General features: G+C 56.6%; 2 protein-coding genes across 5 annotated transcripts in view; one reads left to right on the forward strand and one right to left on the reverse strand.

Moving 5' to 3' along the window:
- TMEM63B (transmembrane protein 63B) overlaps window positions 1–23,025 on the reverse strand; it is a 23,472-nt gene continuing 447 nt past the window's right edge. Inside the window, exons 1-24 of one of the 4 annotated variants that reach the window (XM_037843297.1) lie at window positions 22,782–22,893; window positions 16,973–17,155; window positions 16,610–16,689; window positions 16,326–16,364; window positions 15,279–15,369; window positions 13,882–13,919; window positions 12,750–12,892; window positions 12,594–12,645; window positions 12,094–12,202; window positions 11,362–11,432; window positions 8,232–8,312; window positions 7,686–7,809; window positions 6,943–7,076; window positions 6,665–6,802; window positions 6,364–6,517; window positions 5,315–5,421; window positions 4,974–5,060; window positions 4,660–4,725; window positions 3,398–3,560; window positions 2,745–2,850; window positions 1,609–1,776; window positions 1,240–1,355; window positions 1,025–1,105; window positions 546–737 (exon numbers count right to left, since the gene is read on the reverse strand). In XM_037843297.1, coding sequence (XP_037699225.1) covers window positions 546–737; window positions 1,025–1,105; window positions 1,240–1,355; window positions 1,609–1,776; window positions 2,745–2,850; window positions 3,398–3,560; window positions 4,660–4,725; window positions 4,974–5,060; window positions 5,315–5,421; window positions 6,364–6,517; window positions 6,665–6,802; window positions 6,943–7,076; window positions 7,686–7,809; window positions 8,232–8,312; window positions 11,362–11,432; window positions 12,094–12,202; window positions 12,594–12,645; window positions 12,750–12,892; window positions 13,882–13,919; window positions 15,279–15,369; window positions 16,326–16,364; window positions 16,610–16,689; window positions 16,973–17,131 — 2,499 coding nt within the window. In that variant the 5' untranslated portion in view covers window positions 17,132–17,155; window positions 22,782–22,893. The other 3 variants (XM_037843299.1, XM_037843298.1, XM_037843300.1) reach the window with 3 other exon arrangements.
- Window positions 22,145–23,025, forward strand: part of MRPL14 (mitochondrial ribosomal protein L14) — an 11,981-nt gene continuing 11,100 nt past the window's right edge. Inside the window, exon 1 of the mRNA XM_037843304.1 lies at window positions 22,145–22,495. The gene's annotated coding sequence lies outside the window, so the exon portion shown is untranslated. The remainder of the gene's footprint in view (window positions 22,496–23,025) is intronic.

Below are 23,025 nucleotides of genomic sequence, written 5' to 3' on the forward strand. Positions count from 1 at the left end.
GCAAAAACCCATTTTCCAGTGTCAGCCATGCCCACCCCCCACCCCCAGGTCACCCCCTCTTTCTCAGGGCCTGACTCTTCCTCCCACTCAGGCCCGTCCCCTCTCATGCAACCCATAGGGGCTGGAGGCTCCTTTTCCCTGGAGTGCCAGATCCCAGGGGGAATTGGGGGGAGGGAGTAACTGGGGGTCAGCCCCTTGATCTGCCTGCCACTCCAGGTCTCCAGTCAAGTCACCAGGCACCCCTCTTGGCTCTCAGTAACCCTTTCCTGGCTATGTTACTAACGTGGGGGGCACTGATCAGGAGGAACCCCCTCCATACCCTTCTTTGCCCCGGGGCCGGCTCGGGGCTCTCTTCACTGAGGTTGGGGGGCTTCCTCCCTCTCTCCATGGTGGGGGAGAGTGGCAGAATCCCCAAGTTAAATACCTTAATGAAAGCATGGGGTGGGGGAGGAAGGGGCTTTAGATCTAATAAATTATTAGCGTTTTAGTGTCTGTGGGGTGGTGGGGGTGGGGGTGGGGCGTGGCCTCCAGGGCCCCCCCTCCCCTTACTGGTGAATCTCATTCTCTATGAGGCTGTCCTCGCAAGACTGGAAGTCCGTGTCTGTGAGGCCGTCAGGCGGCATCAGCAGCTCCTCATCCTGGGATGAGGAGGATGGGGGCTCGTCCCCCGAGCTCCCGGGACCCCCGTCCCCGTCCCCGTCCACCTCTGAGTCCTGCAGCACCTGAGCGATGTATTTCTGAAGGAGAGAAGGGTGGATGGTGAGGGCAGATAGCTGCCCCTCCAGGCAGGGGTGATGGGGCCTGCAGGGAGACTACGGGGTGTGGGGAGACAGCAGAAGGGGAAGGGGCAGTGGCTCCCTCTCAGGGAGAGGTGGGGGCAGACCTCCAGTGGGGCCAAATCTCTCCCTGCCCCGGACCCCCACCTCCCGGGGGGTCTGAGGACTCAAGGGACACCCAGCCTTAGGGTCTCTGAATTTCATTCAGGGGCCCCTCCCCACTGTCAGCCACGTAGCGGAGCACTCACCGCAGATTTGGGGACAGCGGCAGCAGTGGGTGGCTGTCCATTGCTTCTGGGGTCCGCGGAGTCTGTCTCCGTGTGCTCAATCTTGATGGGCCCAAGATGAGTCATGGAGCAGGGGTAAGAGGGGCAGGAGTGGGGGGGATGCCCCTGTCCCCAGCAACAATCATGACCCCCACATCTGCCCCCTCTTGCTCCCAGCCACCCCCCTGCCCCCACACCTTGTAGTTGTGGGCACTGAGGTATTTGAAGTGTCCAAAGCAGACGTGGCAGAGACAGATGACGATGGTGATGACCAGGACCACGAATGTGAACATGGACGTGGGGGCTAGGAACCCTGGTGGGGGGAAAAGAATGGGGCTGCTACCTCTCCTGGGGGCCCCCTTCCTCCTGGGGGGGCCACACCGTCCCAGCTCTTGCTACCTTTTCAGCACAGTCCCCACACTCCCAGCTTAAGTGCGACAGCCTCACCCTGACCTCTCCCAGGCCCCAGCCATTGGTGACCCTCCTGTGGCCTGCTCTGCTTTGACTCTGTTTGGAGGCACCCGTCCCCACCACCAGGTCCCCGAGGAGGGGCAGGCGGCCCTTACCCGTGCGCATGGTAGAGAAGAAGAGCAGCCAGAAGAGGCAGAGGATGGGCGCAGCCACCACCTGGTTCACAGCCCCTGAGTGGATCTTCTTGTCCAGCTTGGCCGGCAGGTAGGCGTAGTAGAGATTGTACCTGTCTACCAGGTGCTTCAGCAGCATGTACATGAGCCCTGGGGGACAGCCACAAGGGCCCTGACCTCGGAACCAGCGCCGCCGGACCTCTGTGTCCATCTACAGGATGTCCTGGTCCTCCCTCAGCCTCCCTCCTCCTACCCCAGCCCAGATGGAAGGACGGCACCTTCCTGCCCCTAGCACTATCACAGAACTTCAGCTGCCTTTGGTTCAGCTCCTTGATTCTGCAGACCCTCATTAGGAATTCCACTATTAGACATTCATTCATTTGGATCAAAAAGCATCCTTTTGAAAACCATATCCTGTTTTTTCCTACCCTTGTTCCTAAACAGATGAATATAAATTAGGGGACAAGTTCTATTTCCCTGGAGGCTGAAGGAATGGGGATTTTAGAACAAGGATAGGGATGTTAGTTTGAGAGTTCTGAGTTTTCAATAACCAGGGAGGTTGGTAAAGGGGTTAGGATGTAATCAGGGGGAAAGTAGAGGCTACCATGGGGGAGACAGTTGAAAATAAATCTCACTAACTTTTTCAGCAAGAGAGACTTGCCAAGTCACACAGCTCAGCTAAAGTGAAGTATCTCCATGAGGGGTGAGGATCCACCCCACCCTAGCATCCAGAGGTCTTTGCAGAGTTAATAAGGTAGTGTACAGATGTGCCCTTATGCCCGTGTGGGTGTGTGCCCTATGCAGTGTGCCTGAGCACGTCAGTGGGGATGTGACAGGTGTCTAGGTCTACCTGGTTGTGTGAAGGCCTCAGCCGTGCCAGTGACTCTGCCCCGGTGCCCAGCCCACAAGCTGAGCCCAGCCTGGGCAGCCATGGCTCTCCTCCTCTCCCACTCCAAGGCCAGGTCCCAGACTGAGCCAGGGACCGGGTGGGAGGCCTGAGGGGCCGGTCTCCCAGCCGGGGCCCTGTCCATTCAGGGTGGCCTGTCTTGCTAGCGTGGTGCGGGTGAGGCCCCGGGTCCCCCCGAGCAGGGCCCAGGTCCCGGCGCGGCGGTGCCTACCGAAGGGCACGATGATGGGGCAGGTGATACTGTAGGTCATGACCACCGTGAAGACGCACATCATCCAGGCGTAGGCTGCGCCAAACTGGAACTCGTAGGCCTGATGCTGGGGGGGAGATGGGCAGGAGGGTGGCTCAGGGAGGGGAAGGGCAGCCTGGAAGGGGGCCAGGAAGGAAGCCATGGGGAAAAGGAGCCTAATGTATGGGGCAGTGCTGGGCAAAGCAGACAGGGAGAGGGGCTGCAGCTGAAAGGGGGTCTGGTGGGAAGGGGGTGTGGAGAGTCTTTCAAGAGGCCAGGGGCTGGCAGGTGTGGAAGGTCGGAGGACAACTGGGTGGACTTGGGAATGGGATGTGCAAAGGCCCCTTGCCGAGTCAGGGCAGTTCCTAGGGACCCGGATCTCCTCCACCTCCCATCACAGAACTGTCAGAGCTGGCAGGGGCCTTCAGACGTATCTATGTTGACGCGTCGCTGAACATACGGGAGAACTGAGACCCCAGACGGGAACGGGTGGCCCAGGGAACTGGGCTCCCGGCTTCCCCGCATCCCCGCATCTCAGCATCCCGTGCCCCCACGCCCTAGCCTGACTGCCGCCGCTTCCGGCTGGGCCCGCCAGGGGGCGCTGTGTGGGCCGCCGCGGCCCCCGGCCGCCGTACCCGCTTCACGTTGCGCCTCTCCGCGGCCGAGCGCGCCAGGCAGAGCCGGATCATGTACATGAGCAGCCCCGGGATGCGCAGCAGGTCCATGGCGTTGCCGATGAAGGCCGAGGCGATGACGTAGTTCACGAAGAAGGCGCCATTGTCGGGCAGGAACACACACCTGCGGGCACCGGTGCTCCAGCACTGCACCCATCGCCAGCCTGAGGGCGCCATACCCTCACCCTCCACGTGGAACCCCCTCAAGTACCTGTGCCCCGGTCCCCCCCACACATACAGACGCCACAGAGTGTGAACAGACACCTCCAAACTGAGTCAGAGACCCCTGAGTGTGAACAGACATGACCTGAGAGGGTGAACCCAGAGGCAGCCTTAGAATCTGTGTCCCATCAAGACCCATGGTGAGAGTGCTCAAGTCCTAGGGTGCCAGTGTGTTCAGGGGGTGACTGCTTGAGATCTCTAGAGATGGCCTCCGGTGAGACCCCACAGATGTCTCTCCTCCAGACCTCCCCAGGGTCACCCCCAGAGTGTGAGTCTAGACACCTCCAGAACACAAGCTTCAGAGATCCTCCCCAGACGTCTTCAGAAGGGGAGCCCAAGATTGCCACAGACAGCCTAGAGCTTGCACCCACATATTCAGTCCCCAAAATACCCCCACAGGGATTCCTACAGAAAGTGCCCATAAAGAACTCCAGAGTCACCCCGACTAAGAGCCCAAGACTTCAGAGATGTTCCTAGAACTTGCGCCCCATCAACAGCCCAAGTGTGAGTCCCAGAGCCTCCAGACACTCCCCGAGTTGTGAGTCTAAGAGCCTTTCATAGATAGTCAAAGCTTGGGCTCCAGAAACCTTCAATGTTACCCCTAGAAACCCCCAAGTTATCCCCCAAATGTGAGCCAAGATCCCACTACAGGAACCTCCCCAAGCTCTCAAGTACCAGACTACAATAGCTAGTCCAGAATATGAGCTCCAGAGACCCTCAGAGAAACAGCCTAAGTGTAGGCCCCGAAGCCCCAAATACACCTTGAGATGACCTACAAATCCAAATGTTTCTAGAGAGTGGGCCCCAACACAGACCCCAGGGATGCCTCCCGGGTATACACCCAAGATGCCTGTGTGTAGCTTCCTTTGGGAGGACCCTGCCCGGCCCTCGCTCCTCCTCCCCACCCCAGAGGTTGGAAGCTTGGCGGCAGGCTCCCATGGAGGCCGGCAGTGCCTCTCAGACATGCCCACCCCTGCCATCCGGGGGCCCCGGTCACTCACTCGAACCGAATAGCTGCCTCAGCCAAGAATTTCTTGTCAAAGAGCCAGCGGAAGAAGAGGTCCAGGCTGGAGGGGAGGAGAGGAGAGGTGGGGTGGGGGCTGGAATGGCCCAGGACACTGGGGAGGGGGGAGTTCTACCCATGAGTGTCTGGGGAGACCCCCAACAAGGGGCAGGAGGCTCAGGCCTAGGGAGATGCAAGCTTCCCATCTTGTGTCCCTTGATCTATCGGGGAGGTGGGGAGCATGAACTGCTTCCCACTTCCTGTTCCACAGAGCCCCCCACCCTGGCTCCCACCCCATCCTCCAAAGCCCACCTGCTCAGTCCCAGCGAGGGCAGGAGCAGCACCATAAAGATGAGGAAGGTGTAGCACTTGTGCATAGTGGTCCTATTCTCCCCGGAGCTGTAGGGTGCAGGAGCAGAGGTTAGGTTGGCCCGGCCCAGCCTGCCTGCTCCCCCAACCAGTACAGTGTCCCAGGAGGGTCCCTTGGGAAGGGTGGCCTTCCCACGGTGAAGATGCTGGACCACACTTCTTCCCTGCCAGCTCAGGGACTGCACAGAGCAGGGGTCCTAAAGGGGCCAAGGGCTGCCCAATGGGAACAGCTGTACACTCAGGAGAGGCCATAGCGTGGTGCGGTGTGTGTGACGCTGTCTCACCGTGTCCAGTGGGCTTCAAAGAAGGCAGAGTAGTAGACGATGGTGGGGAGCAGGGCCGAGAAGCACCACAGCAGCAGGGTGGGGAAGAACTGGGTGATGATGGGGTTCTGCAGAGGTCCACAGGGGGCATGCGTCAAGCTGGGGCAGTCAAGAGCACCCAGTCTTTCTTCCCCGCCCCTCCCCCACTGAGCCCTGGCCCCCTGGCTCTCAGGGTGCCCTGTCAGAGATCCAGAGCATCTGAGGGCCCAGGGGTGAGGGTGGGGACCAGGGTCATATGTACAACCCCAGGGTGGATAATGGTAGTAGTATTTACTGAATAACTACTCTGTGCCAAGCATTTGGTATATATCAATCCTTGCAACAATATTAGCCCATTTTATAGATGAGTAGACAGAAGCAAAAAGAGAGTCAATAGCTTACCCAGCTTGTAAGCAGTAGGGTAGGGATTTGGACCAAAGCAGTCTGGGACTTATCTATTATGCTATTATCACCCAGTGGTTTTCAAACTGTGTTCCTTGGAACTCTGAGGTTCCTGTGTAGCAGCAGGGGTGAGGGAAGCCAGGCAGAAGTGGCTCCCATCCTACTGACCTCTGAGCAGCCTTGCTTTTCCATATTGGGTTCCATGTAAGATTCCTTTTGGTAAAGGAATCAAAATCTAAGTTTGAAAGCCATGATCTATCTAGTCTAAACCACTTGTTTTTCAGGTGAAGAAACTGAGGGATGGGGGAAGGAACTTATCCAGGTCCACCTGGCCAGTTAAGACTGGACCCAGGCTCCCTTTCTTCCTTGGCTGTCTCTCCAGGTGTGTGCAAACCCTAAGGGTGGCCTCTCATAGGGGGTAAGGTGGCAGTGAACCCAAGAGAAGTGGACAGAGCGGTTCACGGCCCAAGGTTGTGTGGGAGTTCCTGGGTGGAGCTGGGACTGGGACAAGAGCAGGAGCTGAGCTGGGCAGGAGGATGCTGGGTTTTGCCCCTGGCAGCGGGATTTGGGGCTTGGCTTCTGGGTGTTGTGACATGGTGTGGAGGAGTGGGGCGCGGTGTGGGCCTCACATTGAGGTACTCCACGGGCTTGGTGACGTTGAACTTGTCCATGGTGGTGATGATGATGGCCGGGGTGGTGAGGAAGAAGAGGAGGATGAAGAGGACGACATTGATGACCAGGCAGCGCAGCCACCAGATAAAGCCACGGATGGAGAGGTGCTCCCTGGGAAGGCAGGGAGGGGGTCACCCCAGGAATGAGGGCCTGGTTGGTTCCTGTTGACATCTAGGGTCTCCCCTCCACCCATTCCTCGCCCACTGGCACCTCTTCCAGGCCCCACCCAGCCTGACCCTGCCACACCCACTCGCTTACCAGTAGATGTTCTGGGGGTCAGGGGCATAGGACACGGTCCAGTTGGAGATGTGCAGGGACTCGCTGCAGGACGAGGAGCGGGGCTCCCCACGGCAGGCACAGCCCTGGCACTTACACACGTTGAAGTCCTTCAGGATGCTGGGGGGATGGGCACTGGTTACCATGGCACCCGCTGGGGGCCCCCGTGGCTGGCAGCTGGTGGTGGGTGCTGGGACCTGGGAGCCCCAGCTGGCCGCTCAAGGGCGAGGGCTGGGTGGGCAGGTGGGGCGGGGGCTCACATGGCGGTGATGGTCTCATTGTGGAAGGTGACAAAGGCCATGCCAAGAGGCTTCTCGTTCACCTTCTCCTTCTCCCGCTTGTAGTCCTCCTTCAGCTTCTGCTCCAGTTTTGTGTAGTACTCGATGGCTTCCACCTGCCGGGGCCAGTGTGGGACAGGGCTCTGGTCAGAGAGCTGGGCTCGTACCTGCAGCACCCAGCTAACACCCAGTACCCCCTGCTTCCCATGTGCCAGGCACTGCTCTCAGCTCTTTTACACATATTAACTCACTTCATCCTTGCTAGAACCCAAATGACAGGTACAGTTAGCCCCATTTTTCCTCATTCCCAGATGAGGAAACTGAGGCACAGAGCCTGAGACCACAGAGTAAGTACCATACAATGTTATCTCCTTGGCTGACCTCTGAGTTGGGGTTTGCAAACTTGGTCACTGTGGGGACAGGGAACAAACACAACAGTGGGAAATGGGGTTCCAAGGGCTACAGGGGCAAGTGGGGACCTGCTGAGGGAGGAGCTGCACCCCTTGCTGTTCCCCAGCCCTGAGCCTATTTACCTTTTGGTATTTCCTTATGAGGCTTATTTGTGTCTATTTGTTCCTGGGGTTGTGGGACAGGGCTCTGCCTCGGGGTACATTCATCTCTGTGCTGTGACTCGTCTCCCCAGGGCCTGGCCAGCAACTCCTCAGGCCCATCTGGGGCTATGGGGGCCCCAGGCCAGGCTGCCCAGTGCCCAATGCACACCTTACCTGCTCACAACCTCGCACCACGCAGCAGCAGAGGTGGCCACAGGGCTTGGGGTTGATCATGGTGGGGACATTCTCCTTGCTCTGCAGATTTGTGAAGTAGAGCTTTCCCCGCTCGGCCTTCTTCCTGCAGGAACCAGGGCTCCAGTCACCCACCATCCAGCTAGGCGGGGAGCCCAGCCTGGGGGTCATCTAGTCTATTCCCCAAGAAAAGAGTTTATTGTGTTCATGGGATTTGTTTAGGATACATGGTTCAGCCATGCCCCATCCTAGAGTATGCCCAAATACCCTAGTTCTTCCTAGAGTGTAGCCTAGATTTCTCATACTGTAACTAAAGAAGTATATTTGCTCAGATGGGGTGAGGTCTTGCAACAAACTCTAGGCCCCAGGCCTTTCTCTTTCCAGAGCTGAAGTAACAGGCCCTTCTGGGATTGGATTAAACACCAAATGTCCTGGGAATCAGCTGGAAGGGGAGCCAGGTTTCTGTGTGGCAACCAGTGGGCAGGGGGCCCTTGGGTGTACCCCTCCCCTGTCCACCAGCCCCATTACCTCTCCGCATCGAGGAACATAAGGCGAGCCACGTTGTAACATGGGCGGGCTTCAAGAACCGTGCAGTTGGGGTAGGCCTCCCTGAAACACAGTCCACTGTCATCTTCTGTGGGGATCCCCACCCACCTGCCCCTGACTTTCACCCATGACCCCATCACCTCCAAGACATCAGCCCTAACCAGAGCCCCCTCTTTGTAGGGGCCTTCTACAAAAATGAGAGTGCCCCAAGAATAAAACACTGACATTCTTCTCCATGCTTATCGGGGTGGGGGAGTGTGAGCAGGTGTGAGTGTGGGACTGTGAAGATGCACGTGGCGCATGAAGCTGGTATGTGTGAGGACACACTGGCAGGGTCTGGTGGAGCCCAGGCCGTTTGTGATTCTTGTCTGGGGCGGTGAACTTGAAGTCGAGAGGAGCTATTTCTAGTCACAGGCTTCCCCCTTAACCCTGTTCCCGATAGACTGAGTCACAGTCCGAAACTTAGCCTTGACCACGGACTGACCCCAGGTGATGACCACCAAGCACTCTGCAGCCCCGTGCCCAGAATGATCGCTAATAATCCTGGCCCAAGACTGACCAGAGATTGATCCTGAATCCTGACCTGGGAGTGACCTGTAACCCAGGCCCAAGACTGACCCCCAACCCTGCTTGAGGTCGACAACAGCCTTGACTTGAGTCCGACTCACGCTTTACCTGGCCAGATACAGCCTGTCCCCAAAACACCAGCACCTAGTACCTGGCAGGGCTGGAGGGGTGCCTGCTGACTGCGTTTTAATTCTGGTTACATCCTGTTCCTTAATCCTAATTTCTTATCTAGACGGAACCCCTTTTTAAAAAAAAAAAATTTTTTTTAAAAGCATGAGAGCATGAGATGTGGCCCTCAAGTAACTTGAGGTACCTCGCAAACCCAAGAGAATTTAGAAGCTTAAATCTGAACAAGGTCCTTGAAGGGAGATGCCCAAGGAGGCTACAGACCTTTTCTCTGGCACTGTTGTTGCATGAATCATTTTAGGCTTCCTCTTTGGAAGAGCCTTTGCCCCTGGGATAATCTGAGTCCTCATTCTCACCAGGCTGATCCCTAGGCTCTGAATCCAAACCACGTGGGCCCCCAATCTTGAACACGGCTGCCCCCTAATTCTGCTGAGAGTCCTCCAATCCAGGCCCTGCCCAATACTGACAACCCGCCCAGGAGTAGCGCGAACACAAGGGCTGCCTCTTGCTCATCACTGTACTCCCAGGCCTGGCCAGCAACGCTCAGAGTAAACGCTCAAAAAACACGTGCTGGATGAGTGGCTGCTCCGTATTGCTTACCATGAAGCCCCCAAACTCCAACTGCAGCCCCAGGTTCTCCCCCACCCCTGCCTATAGGCTGACCATAGACCAACCCCTGAAACAGACAGTGAGGACCATGAGCTCCCCAAGGACACCAGTCAGGTCTGGCTCTCCTTTGTCTCCCTGGTACGGAACACACAGTGGCTGTACAATAAATGCGTGCTGAATGAACGAATGCATGATTGGCTAACAGGATTTGCTCCCTCCCTGCCCTCGGATGTCACCTTGCCCACCCTCTCTGAAAGAGTGAACTTTCCTGAACCCTCCCACTCTGTCCACTTACACTGCTTTGATTTTCTTTTTAGCACCACCAGGTACTTGACATAGTTGTTTATTACTAGTTCATTTGTTTATTGTTTGCCTCCTTGCACTTGAATGTAAGTAAAATGAAGGCAGGGGCTTTTTCTGTTTTTGTTTACTGCCGTACCCCCAGCTCTTACTCCGGTGTGGGCATGTAGCAGCAGGTGCTCAGCAGATATTCGTTATTAATTGAATAGATCGCAGTAGAAACTGACAGATGATTCCAATCGGACAGCAATATTAAGATGTTACCCAGTTCTGAGCACATACTGTCTTTAATCCTGACCCATATATTGCCCCCAATGCTGATCACAGCTTGAACCCCAAAGAGGACCCCCAATAGTTCTTTCACACTGACCATGGATGACCTAATTTTGATTGCTGTTTTGTGTGCTATTTGAGGGCAGGACTGTGTCTAACTTATTTATGCTGGCTCATAGAAGATGACCCATAAATGCAAGCCGAATGATGATTATTCATCCACCAGTGTTGCCAACGATCCTTAATCCTGTAATACAAAAGGTCTCGACTCTGACCTTGACCAAATACTGACTCCCAATCTGGCCCAAACACTACCCGATTGGACCACATGCCATCCTGGTCCAGGACAATTAGTGACCTCTGATCCAGGCCAACTGAAGCTGACCCCGACCTGACCAAGCCCTGATCCAGAACAGCAGGGTTCCCTGTCATGGCCACTGACCTCAGGCCAATCTCTCCTGGGACCCTGGACTGGTTCCTAAAGCTGACCCCATACTGTGAGCCACTTGAGAAGCCTATGATCTTTTATTCATTTTTAAGACTTATGCCTAATAGCACTTGAGAAAGTTTGCTGAGTGAAGACATGAATGTACAATGGGATCCCTAATCCTGCACAGAGACTGTCCCTAAATACCCCCACAGATAGGCCCTTAGCGCTGACTTCACTTGAGCTCTGCCCCAAGAGGCACCCCTGGATGTGGGTGACCAGGTGAGCCCCCACTTAGCCTCGAGAAGCCTCTTCCCTTTTCTGCACAGTTTCTGGCCGCCTGGCAGTATATGCCCCATCTACCCTACGACAGAATTTCAGAGCTGCAAAGAACCTCAGAGAACATCCAGCCCAGGTTTTCCTAGACTCCTTGGGAATCCATTGAGAGCCACAGTCTTCTCCCTGCCACATTGTCAGGTGAACCCCAGAATGTCACATACAGTGCTGAGGAAGCCATATACCTTTCAGGGTCCACTGACCCTGCGCCAGCAACCCGTGACCCAGTCCAGGCCTGGGGGGGTGAAGTCGCCGGGAATTCACACTTCAAGCATTTCTCATATTTCTCCTGTTCTCAAAGGGGCCCAAGCATGTGACCACCCTGGAGTCAGAGAGTTCTTCCTTAGTCTAACTTCCATCCTCCCTGCTGCAGCCCGGCGCCTCTGAGTTGGAGGAGTGTGAGGATGGTCTAGGAGCTGAGAGGGGAAGCCAGGTCTGCAGGGCCCGGGCTCCAGGTGGGCACTGCTTACTCACTCAAAGTGCTTCTTGATCTTTTCCGACTCTGCGTATTTGGAGATTCCATTAATGAAGAGAGTCCGCTTGACCTGGCGAGAGGGGAGTGGGTTTCCCCTCCTGAGGCTCAACCCCCGAGAACTTGGAGGATGCAGGGAGGGGCTTTGTTTTGCAGGAGTGGGGAAAGGGATGAGGAGAGAGGAGCAGAGGTGGGTGGGAGGAGGCCTTCGGGATCAGCCAGGTTCCAGGGACAGCAGGGGCGTGTTTCTAAAGGTGGCGAGTCTAATGACACAGCCACCTGGCCCCTGGCTCTCTGACTCTGAGGGGCTGTGTCTGGCTCCGCTCCTGTGTGTCTTCAGGACCCAGCACGGGGCTGGCAGGGAGTAGGCGTCCAGTACTGGTTTGGTGAATGAATGCACAAGGGGAGAGAATAATCACAACCATAAAACCAAGCACAGCTGATATTTCCTGAGTGCCAGGCACTCAGCACAGGGTGCTCTCCACCCATCGCCTCCTTCTCCTTCCCAGCAGCCTTGAGGGAGGCACTGTTGCCGTCCCATTTTACCGAAGGGGAAACCAAGGCTTGGGGAGATTATGTAACTTGTCCAAGGTCCCACAGTTGAGTGCTGAGCCAGGATTCAAACCCAGCTGGCCCAACCCTGGAGCTGAAGCCCCTTAGGGCTGAAGCCAGAGAGGCATGGAGGGAAGGGAAGAGGCTGGGTCTGGGGAGGACCCGGGGCCTGCAATACTCACCAGGTCATCTTCCTTGTAGCGCATCTTGGAGGTGTGTCTACGCATGCTGTAGACGGTGAGCAGCAGGTACAGGAAGGCGAAGGAGGTGTGCAGCCATAGCAGGTTGTTCCTGGGGGGAGCGGGGTATGGGTGGTACCTGACTGTTGAATCTTTGATGCGGGCCCCTCTACTGCCACTGGTCTCCTGGCACTGACCCCCTCACAGGGCAGGCCCTCCCCTCCATCTCCTAGACCCCCAGACTGCTCCATTCCAACTGCAATGACCCCGAGAGGTCATCTCTCTATGCCCTACCCACCAGCTACGCTGCCCCAGCCAGCCTTCCCTGGTCCAAGGCCGTACCCTCCTTCCTGTGGTCAGTCCCGGCGATCCTCAGCAGGGATCTACCTCTCCTGCCTCTGACCCAGACCCTCAGGGATCCCCAGCCAACTCTGCAGCTTTAGCAGCCTCTGCCCGTACCATTCCCCTCATCCTCCCCTCCCTAAATGGCGTCCCAACCTTACCCTGATTTCAAGTTGGCTATGGTGGTTCTCCCAAAGCTGTAGGCATTGTTCTCTGGTGGGGGGTGGGGTGGGGAGAGGCAGAGGATGACGCTGGGTCAGGGCACGTCCGTCGTGCCCCCTCCTTTCCCCACCCCACTTGTCCTGGCCCTCACTGACCCAGCAGGTCCCCTGAGAAGTTGACGGGCAGCACGATGCCGACGGAGAGGACACCGACGACGACCAGCAGCCCGATGATGTGCCGCTGGAAGGACAGGTAGTGCACGGCATCACCCCCACATTTGTCCCGGATCTCGTCATCCCTGCAGGCGGGGGGGGGGGGGGGTGGACAGGAAGTTATGGTAGAACCAGGGCAAGGGAAGGGCCACAGCCTGCCTGCCCTTACCCGCCCCCATCCACCCTAGCCCCCGCCCATCTGGCAGCAGGAGGAGGTTGAAATGGTATCTCCTGGTGCCCTATTTTTGGGGAGGTGGGGAGGAGAGAGGGAAAGGGAAGGGGAGGGAGAAGGGGAGGGAAAAGATGAAGAAGGAATGAGAAGGGGAGGGATGAGAGATGAAGAGAAAGAGAAAAGAAGGACGATGGAGAGGGAAGAGGAAGAAAAAGGAGAGCTGGAAAGAGAAAGGAAGGGAGAAGAGGAAAATTTGAAAAGGGGGGAGAGGAGGGAGGACTAGAAGGAGGGACGGTGAAAGAAAGAGGCAGAGTGGGGACGGAGGGTGGGAAGGTTCAGGGAAGGAGCACCTCATGGGTACTGGATGAGCTTGGCCTATCGGAGCGGGATACACTCAGGGAGGGGCCCTGGGGCCCTGGAGGAGTGGGGGGCAGTGATGCTGACCTTCCGAGCCTCCTGCCTCTCTCAGCGCTCACTGCCTGCCTGCTGGACTCTGGCTCGTTCTCCTGAGTTCTGCCTGCTGGACACTGGCTCCTGCCTGTTGCCGGCTGGCTGCTCCCAGCCTGACTGCTGCCCCTACCCGCTGGCTGCATGGAGGCTCTGAGGTTGGGCGCTCCAGGCCCCGTCCTCAAGGTGGGGCAGGGGCAGGGAGAGATGAGGACAGAGCTGGCCCCCTAGGCGGGGGTCATGGAGGAGACTGTGGGGTACAGTGAGCAGTCAGGGGGCACCAGAGGCTGAGGCCCCCAAGGCCTGGCCTCCTGGAGTAGGGGAGAGGGTGCCGGGCTGGCTAGGAGCGCTAAGGCCCTCAAAGCTGCTGGCCTCTGGATTTTGGAGGGAGATGGCAGGTTCTGAAGTTTCTCTCTGTTTCTTTCTTTCTTTAGAGCTTGAAGAGTGTTCACTTACTTTATCCTGAAGATGGCTGTCAGCCAGGAACAGAAACCCTGGGGGGACAGAGGGCTGTCAGCTGGAACCCTGCAACCTGAACCGCCCCCGCCCCACCCCACTCTCATTACTTCCAGTGGCATAGCTCCCTCTCCTTCAAAAACAAAAACAAAAACAAAAAAACCCAAATCAAAACCAAAAAACAAAAAACACCCCAAGAATTATTAGCTTATTCCCAGGGCAGGGAGGAAAGGACCAGTACTCAAAGAAGAAAAACAACCCATGCCAAATTGGGTTATCTGTGGACCCTCAGGCCCGGAGCCACAGATCCCTGCAAATACCCAGTGGAGCAGGAGGACCAGAAGGAAGTTGCATGGGTCAAGGTGGGGTCTGGGGTTCTAGGAAGGACAGTGGGGACCCCCAGGTCTCCAGCTAACAAGAGGAGTTTGAACCTTGGCTGCCAAAAAAGCAGAGGGGGGGGACCTCACTCCCTAAGTTCCTGCCATCTCTGTTCTAGTCCAAACGGGAAGAGCCATAACCCAGGGTCCCTGGAGGCCCGGGCCGGCCTTCAGACAGAGACCAGCAGCAGAGGGGGGTGCAGGGGAGTGGGTCCAGCAGAGAACCCTTCCTCAATCTACAACCTGGAGAAGGTGCAGGCTCGGCACTGGGTGGGGGAGAAAAGTGCCCTTCAGCCGAGACAGGACTACGCAGCCTGTTGCCAACACCACCTGAGCTTGGGGACCATTCCACACTTACCAGTATGAGTCCAACTCAGGAAGCTGACAGCCTGCTTCTGCGGGGGCTGCTACAGGAGCTGTGGCACTTGGGGGCCCCAGCCTAATCTGGACTGATCAGGGCCACCCCAGGGGCTGAGGATTAGACTTCTGACCAGGGCCCTCACCCTCATAGGATGATCGGGGGCCCAGGCAGGTAACACCAATGTGTTGAGCCTGACATGAAAGGGAGTGGCGGGGACTGTTGTGAACCACCACAGATATGCCATGTCCACAGGGGCTGCTGCTACCCAGCTCCAACCCACAAGCAGGTCAGCCAGCAGGACCACCTGTTCGTCAGCTCTGGGCAGCATAATGGATTTGGTATGTTTTGCTAGGCAGACCTCGAAGGCTCGTTATTATCTCTAAAACCATGTCTAAGGGAAAAGATCAGTCGGCAGAGGTGGGCACAGAACTCCACTGTGGGAACGCAGCCTGGAATTCAGACGTTTGGGTCATGCTAGTTCGGAGACTGTGACAGAGAGGACACGTGAGCCTGTGGCTCTTGCACAAGTCACTCTCCCGCTGAGAAGGCTGCACCAGCACCCCTGACTCTGTGTCCCAGGAAGCTGGAGGTTGCTGAGCCCACTTGCTGGAGGAGGAAGAGGAAGGGGCGGGTAAGAAGCTTGGGGGTGGGGCACTCACATTGTCCCTTTGGTCAAAGTCGACGGAGCTGGAAACAGAGGTGAGACGCTCATACCGGTCATGACTGTCCCCGTGCATAGCTGAGGCCACACTGGGGGTGGAGGAGATGAGAGGTCAGAGCTCCTGGTGAGTCTGAGCCCCTGGGGCTGGAGATGAAGTGGGGGAGGGCTCCTACTCCAGAGCTCCAGAGGCTTCCAGAAGCAAAGAAAGCGCAGAGGCTAAAGCGGGGAGGAATAACTGCCCTCTACTCTGCTCCCTGAAATATGCCTCTTCACTTCAGGGAGGGGTCACCCACATAGGGCAGTCGGACCTTAAGGGAGGAGGGTGTATTTATCTTCATCATCTTCCCAATGGAGGTGGAAGAATGCTAGATGGCCCTGCAGTTCCAGAGTTGACCAGCAGGGGGAGGGAGAAACAGTCGATATTACCCAAAAGACACTGGGGAGGCCAAGGAAAGGATGTACTAGGAGAACCCAGCAGGGGCTGGGGAAGAAGGGTGCTGGGGGCTGTCTCCCGGGTGGGCTCCTAGCCTCTCTCTTCTCTGATCCCAGCAGCTGCCGCATCTCCATCTCCAGTCCTACAGACAGAGACCATAATGTGACACAAAGGGCCAGAATTGGGGGCTCCGTGGACAACCCCCCTCCCCAGCCTCCAGAAGGGGTGAGCCAGGAACCCTGGAATATGAAGAACTAGCTGTTAAGGGAAGGGAAGCCACAGGTGGCACCCGATCTTGTCTCTGCAGCCACTAGGGAGATGGCGCTGCGGATTTCCTCGCGGGTGGTCCCCCCTCCAGCCAACCAGGGCCGGTAAGGCAGGGCACACAGGGAGGGGTTTCTCCCAGGCAGAGATGAAGGGGGCGTGAGGCAGAGACAAGCTGGGGAGCCCCCTGGTCTGCAAAGCACACCGCCTGCGTTAATCCGAAACATGAGCCTGCAGAGAAGAAAACTGCAAAAAGAAACCGGCAACTTGGCAAGAAGAGAAGCATGAGAAGAAGAAAGAAAAGGGAAAGTTGGTTTAGTGGGGGTGAGGGGCTGGTGCCCCACATACTATTCCTGTTCCACTTGGTCCCCCTCCTGTCGCCGATGCCTGGGGACAGAAAACAGACAAGGTTAGCAGGGAGTGGGTGGGTCCCTGGGGACCGGCAAGGGGCGGAGGCCCAACTAAGGGTCCTGCATGACCCTCATGCCTGCTTGGGGGCTGGTCCCTCTTCATCCCCCCAACAAAGGGGGATGAGAGAGGGCTGACTCCTCCCTATTGCCGAGTGTGTGCGTATGTGTGTGTGCACGCATGTGTGTAGGGGTAGGGGGGTGGGGCCCTGGCACCTTCCTTACCTGTCTGCATCTGTCACCAAGGCCAACCGCCCGTAGTCCCAGGCCACTTTCCGAAGGACAGAGAATAAGAACAGTAGTGCCTGGGGGAAGAGGGGGTGGTTGGCAGGTGGAGAGGCCACCTGGCCAGTGGGGCAGGGGCAGAGGGCCTGAAATTTTGTCTTAGAAGGGGGTGACCCTGGCTTGGGGGGGAATAGCCAGATGCCAAGCTTGGGCTGAGGCTTGGTGCCTGGCTGATGGGGATTCCCCTTGCAGTTCATCCTGGGGAGGGAGGGCCGGGTGGGGGAGTGGTTAGGGCTGGAGGTCCTTGTCATGTATGTGCAAGGGGTGGGTGCCAGGGGTGGGGGGTGACTTGTGGGCACTCACAAGGAAGCACATGAAGTCAAGAGCCAGCACGGTGGGGACGCCCCCGAAGGGCAGGCCCTGCAGGACAGTGCTGCGGATACGGGCACTGTAGCAGTAGTCCTTGGGGTTGCTGTTGTTGAGGGCCGTGGTGCCCAGTGTGGCCAGCATGAAGGGCAGCATGGCTGCTACTGCAGCATGGTCCTCCTGGGCAGAGGGCGGAGTGGTCAGTTGGGCTTGTTGCCCCCATCCCCCTCAGGGCCCTTGTAGGTTGGGTGTGGGGAGGGAGCAAGGAGGGCTGATCACCAGGCAGCCTGGTGGGTGGAAGCTCTGGCCTCCAGAGATAAGGGCTTGGGGAGAGGAGGGTTGAGTCACGTGATTTACCTTCAGTGGCTCTGGGGCTGCGACCCTACCCTGGGCCTGGAGAACTCAACCCAGATGCCCAGCCAGGCCTGGACTGGGAAGACTGGTTTCTCTAAACTGAACGTTGCCTGTGATTTGCTAATGTCCACTTCCCATCCTATATATACACACAAGTGCACGTGCATGCACACACACACACACACACACACACACACACACACTGTCCCTCATTTTCTGTGTCTCTGACAAGGAGCAGAGCTAAGCTTAGGGGAAAACAGGGAAGAGACTCAAGTCTGGGGATCTGAGGCTAAAAGGAGCTCAGGGGCCAATGCCTCATCCTGATCTCTTTCTGCCCTTATTAGAAGAATGGTGCAATTTCACTTGCTTAGGTTTTTCAACCCCATTAATCACCTTCCCAATAAAACTGACTTCAAAACAAGACATTCAGCTCCAGAGCCGCGCCTCCATCCTCAGAGTAGGGGTCCAACGATGAGGTCAGAGTGGGATGTCAGTTAAAAAGCAGGATTTCCAGTTTGTGCCACCTGCCTGGTACCAGTCACTCCTGCTTATCCCTACTTCTCCTCCCCAGCATGGCAGCAGCTACACCTTTCTCCCTTCCAGCTCCCTTACCTCTCTCCAACTCTCTCTGCACAGAGGTCACCTGAGTGGCTGTGAGGACTACACCTCCCAGAGTTCCATGCTCCCACCTCCGGAGCAGAGCAGGCTGGGAATGCCGTGCCTTCCAGCGGGCTCTTCCATTGGCAAAGGAGGGGAGAGTGGGCGGGCGCCTCTTAGCCCGCCCAAGCCCCCAGCAGCCAGAGTACTGTCCTCCCGTCCTGCTCTCTGCCACCATCGGCTGCTCACCCTCATTGCTCAGGGTGGATCTCAGCGGGGAGGAAAGGAGGGACAGCACACAGTCCTTACCCCCAACCCCCAAAGGGGCAACCAGGCCCAGATGCTTGGGTTCTGGAAGTGCCCGGGGACAGAACCAAGCTGGGCCCTGGGGAGGCTCCTAGGGAGAAGTATGGTGGCAGCATCACTGCCCCCCCTCCCCCGTTCTACCGAGGGGCCCCTGGGGCCCCTTCTGCTGACAACACTGAAGTTCTGTCGGGGGGGGGGGGGTCCCCAGGGAAGAAAAGAAACCAGACAAAGAGAGAGAACAACATACTTAAGATCAGTGTTTGCAATTATGAGAACAAGCGTCCCTCAGGCCCCTGGAGTGATTCAGAGGGGTTCTCCTAAGCCCCCTGGTTTTTCTCTATTCTCTTTCTAACATCCCTGACCACAGAGCAAGAGACAGGAGCTCTCAGATGGAGGGGGAGGCTGGGGTTGTTTATGTATCTCTGAAAAGCATAGTTTAGGAAGGCTGAGAGGAGTAACTGCTCTGTGTGTGATTATGACTCTCTTTCCCTTTCCAGCCCAACCTGCCTTTAAAAACCACTAATTTAGTAATTGTAGCAGGCACAGTTTGAGTGCCCACTGTTTCAGGAATAATGCATACATGACTTCATTTAGTCCTCAACAGTCCTGAGCTGGATGTCATTGCCATTTTACGTTGAGGGCACAGGGGCTCAGAAAGGTTAAGTAACTTTCTCAAGGTCACATTGCTAAAAAAATGAGGGACCCTGGATTCACACCTAGGTCAAATTCTTTCTAAAGCCAGGGTACCACAATGCTTTTCTGAGGAGCCTAGAACAGGACTCTGCAGAATATGGGAGTTTAATAAATACTTAATAAATTATATGTTCTCTGGCCAGAGAACACGAGGGGAATGTAAGTGTTTAGGTGTATGAATGTGTGTTGATGTGTGTGTGTGTGCCGGGAGAGCTGGGTAACCGGAGGTCAGCTCACGGAAGTGAAAGGAGTCATTGGCCTCTAAACGGGGTGCACATGTGGGTGTGTCTGGGTGCCTGGATAGGTAACAGAAGGTGCAGTGTGCAGAGCCGTGGGGCACGAGCGGAGGTTAAAGGTGGGTGTGGGCATTTTGGGTCTGTGGCAGGGCCTTGACACTAACCCCCTTTCTCCAGTGCACTCCAGAAGTCAAGATGGCCCTTTCCCTCTCCTTGCCTGATTCTCCCCCTAACTCCAAGGCTTCACTGGGATGGAATATAATGAGTACAGCCCCCCAGGAGTGCCATGCCTCCACATCTCCCATTCTCTTCACTCCTAAGGAAGGTGGAAAATTCTGGAAGCCTCTATACTAAGAGGACCCAGCAGCATAGGTGAGGGTCCAGCTAGATGCTTGATAACTGAAGTCACCATGTTCCTGGGCTGCCTCCCTCTTTACACTCCCCTCCAACTTACACCCTGAGGAAGGCAGGGCAGGCTGTGAGCACGCTCCCCATTTCACAAGGGGGCGGAGGAGCAGGGATCCAGGGGGCAGAAGCAACTCACACAAGGTCACAGAGCAGGTAAGTGGTGGAGGCCGGGGCTCGGGCTCTGTCTCTGGACAGGGTTACTCCAAGCGCTGAAATTGTGGGGGTGGGGCTGCTGGGCTGAGTTTCATCCAGGGCAGCTGCTCTTAGAGCCCGCACTGGGCTGAGCAGCTGAGAGGAAGGAAGAGCCAAAGACAAAGCACACGGGGATGGGTGGTGGTGGTAGGGGGCGCCTTCTCCCTTTCACGGGGTTCCCCAGCCAGGATTTCTCTAGTCTGAAACTGAGGGGAAGTGTGGATACTTCGCTAAAGTGATGGAAGATTTTATTGCTAGGCTAACTTAAGGTTATTTTTTCCATTAGGCAGTGTGTGCATGGTGGAGGTGTGGAAATTATAAGTTAAATGTTTTTTTGTTTTTTTTTTCCTTAGTTATTTGGGAAGAATTAATTTAAGGGCTTGGGATCATAGGAAGGCAGTGTGGTCTGATGGGAGGAAATGGAGGCTAGCTCTGTTACTATGTAACCTGGGCCTCAGTCTTCCAATCTGTAACAAAGAAATATTAATATCCTTATGCCCTAACAACTTCAGTGATGGGCAAAAATGTATCCAAAAGTGAGGATCAAAGTAGTAGAAAAAGAATATGCATTTATAGATGCTTATTGAACTCTTATTTTATGCCAGGTACTGCTCTAAGCACTTTATAAATATTAACACATTTACTCCTCCATCACTACCTTTGGAGATCAGTGTGTGCATGGTGGAGGTGGGGGAATTATAAGTTAAATGTTATAAGGTACAGAGAGGGTATATAACTTGCCCAAGATCACACAGCCAGTCTGATAGGTCCAGATATGGACCCAGGCAGCCTGACTTGCGTCCATGCTCTAAACCACTGCACTCTGCTGCCTCTCCACCAGGGAGCCAGGGGCTGGGGACTGGCTATTACCACTCTGGAGAAATGCCACATCCTGTGCCTTCCCTCTTGCTTGCAACTCCCAGACCTTCCACTCAGGCCTTGAGTTTGTGATTTGAGGTTCTGAAGTAGGTGTGGGCAACACAGCCTGGTGTTTAGCAGCATTGGCTCTGGGTAAGAAAGACCTGAGCAAACCTTTAACCTGGTAAACAGCCTACCTGAGTAACCTGGGAAAATTACTTAACCCCTTTGGGCCTCAGTTCCCTCATCTGTAAAATGGGGATGAAAAATCAGTTGTGTGGTTGTTTTGATGTAAAGCTCTTAATACAATTCAAGGTACACAGTCAGCTCTAAAAAATTAGCTAGTGTTGTCAATAAAGTACAGGATAAAAGGGATTGGTTTAATGCAGGAAAACTGGTAAAAATTAAAATCAAAGAATATATAGAATTTAACATGCTAGCACTTCTCAGTCAGGCTGGGCTTCTTGTTTGGACCTCAGGGGCTTATATACCATGTTAGGGACTCTACCTCTAAGTGGCAGGGAATGTTCTCAAACTCTTCAAACATACCTTTCTCTAACAAGATAGGAGGTGAGAACACAGGAGGATGATTCCATACCAGGATGGGTCAGAAATTCAGAGAAGAGAACCCATTATTGATCACCTGCCAGGCAGGGTAACAGGCTCTTTAGTGTTAGCATTTGATCCTCAAGATAAACCATGTAAGGAGGTGATGGTAAACACACTTTTAAACAGAAACTGAGGCCCAGACAGGTTAAGTAACCTGTCAAGGTCACAAAGCTCAAGAATGGCAGAGATGGGATTTGAACACAGGTCTCAATGACTGTTATAATCGGAGGGAACTTGTAGGATGTCCAAAAAGGGGCTCTTAGCTACCCACCACTTGCCTCTGCCTTACCACGTCCCCACCCCACCTACAGGCAAGAACTGCATCTGGTGAGCCAACAGCAGGCCCCAGCATGCGCCACCCAGGGCATGCCAGGGCATGGACCCTCTGGTGCTCTGGATGACAGTCATGCTGCTAGCACACCCCCACCCCAAGCCTGGCAGACATTCCCACTCCCCTCCTCACCTGTGCCAGGGAGGCTGCACCTTGGGGCCTTACTGGGGAGGGCTGGGCACAACCTCATTCTTCCTGGGCTGCTGTGGACCCAGGAAGAGGCTAGAGAGTGGTTTTGGGTAGGGCAGGCTGGGTCCCCCAGGGCAGCAAAGTGCTCAGGCTTGATCTGAGGGGCCAGACCTCTGCCCAGGGGACCCAGGCAGGTGGCAGCACAGAGACCCAAGGGCAGCGGGCCCCTCTGACCTCTCCTCCTCACTTCCCAAGCGTCCTTCCCTTTTCTGGGGAACGAGGGGCCAAAGCTCTGGGATCCTCCGCCCTAGGCTTTCAAGAAGGCCAGAAGGGACAAAGCACGCTCCCTCCTCCCGACAGGGCCTTTGCCCCACTCTCTGCTCCGCGTCTGAATCCTTTCCCCGCCGCACCCTCCAACGCAGGCCCGGGCGGGCTCATGAATGAACTGCACTGTGTGGGGCGCAAGGAGGGGCGCGCTCCCGGGGCCAGCCGCCTCCCTAGCCCTCTGACCAGCCTCCAGAAGGGCTGGGGGCAGCGACCGGCCTCGCGCCAGCAAGGCGAATCCTGTCCCAGCTGGAGCCTGAACTGCTGCCCGCGGCCAGCTTCGGAGATAGTCGGCCCCGGGAGCAGGAGAAAAGATAAAAGCAACCGAAGGCATCGGACTTGGCGACCCCGGAATCCAAACTCGGGGGCGGGGGCGGCTGCTTCCCCACAGCGGCGGCAGGCTGGTGGGGCGCAGCTGGGACCCAGGGAAGGCGCGGAGGGGGCGCGCACCTGGAGCGGGCAGGTGGAGAAGAGTGGCACTAGGTGACCGGGGGACGGGGGTCCCACCCCTTGGGATCTCCTGGGGGGTGGGACACAGGGCGGCGCACATCTGGACTCCCAGCAGGAATCGGAGAATTCCCATCTGGATCGGGATGGACCGGGGTTGGGGGAAGCGCGCGCCGCTGCTGGGTCCCTAGGGCCCGGGCACCTCTGGGTCCCGCAGGAGGTTGAAGGGAGGGGACGCGCAGCTGAGTCCGGGTTTTTTCTTTGGGTGGTGGTGGGATCCTCAAAGAAAGGAGAGGGGACTGGGGAGGGGTCGTGTACTCACCCCCAGGCGCAGACTCGGCTCCGGCTCGGAGCCCCGGGTTGGGGCGGGGCGGGGCTGGGGGGAAGGGGGAGGGGGAGTCGCCGGGCGGCTCGGGCTCCAGGCTCCTGCGGCGGCCGCGGCACTGAGGGGGGAGGGGGAGTGGGAGGAGGGAGTGGGAGGAGGAGGAGGGGCGGGGCCCTGCAGTTCCCACCCCTTACGCCAACACACGCTAGGCGCGCGCGCACTCTCGGAGCGCCGTCCGCCC

The sequence above is a fragment of the Choloepus didactylus genome, chromosome 7 (genome assembly GCF_015220235.1).
Source record: "Choloepus didactylus isolate mChoDid1 chromosome 7, mChoDid1.pri, whole genome shotgun sequence".
Lineage (NCBI taxonomy): Eukaryota > Metazoa > Chordata > Mammalia > Pilosa > Megalonychidae > Choloepus > Choloepus didactylus.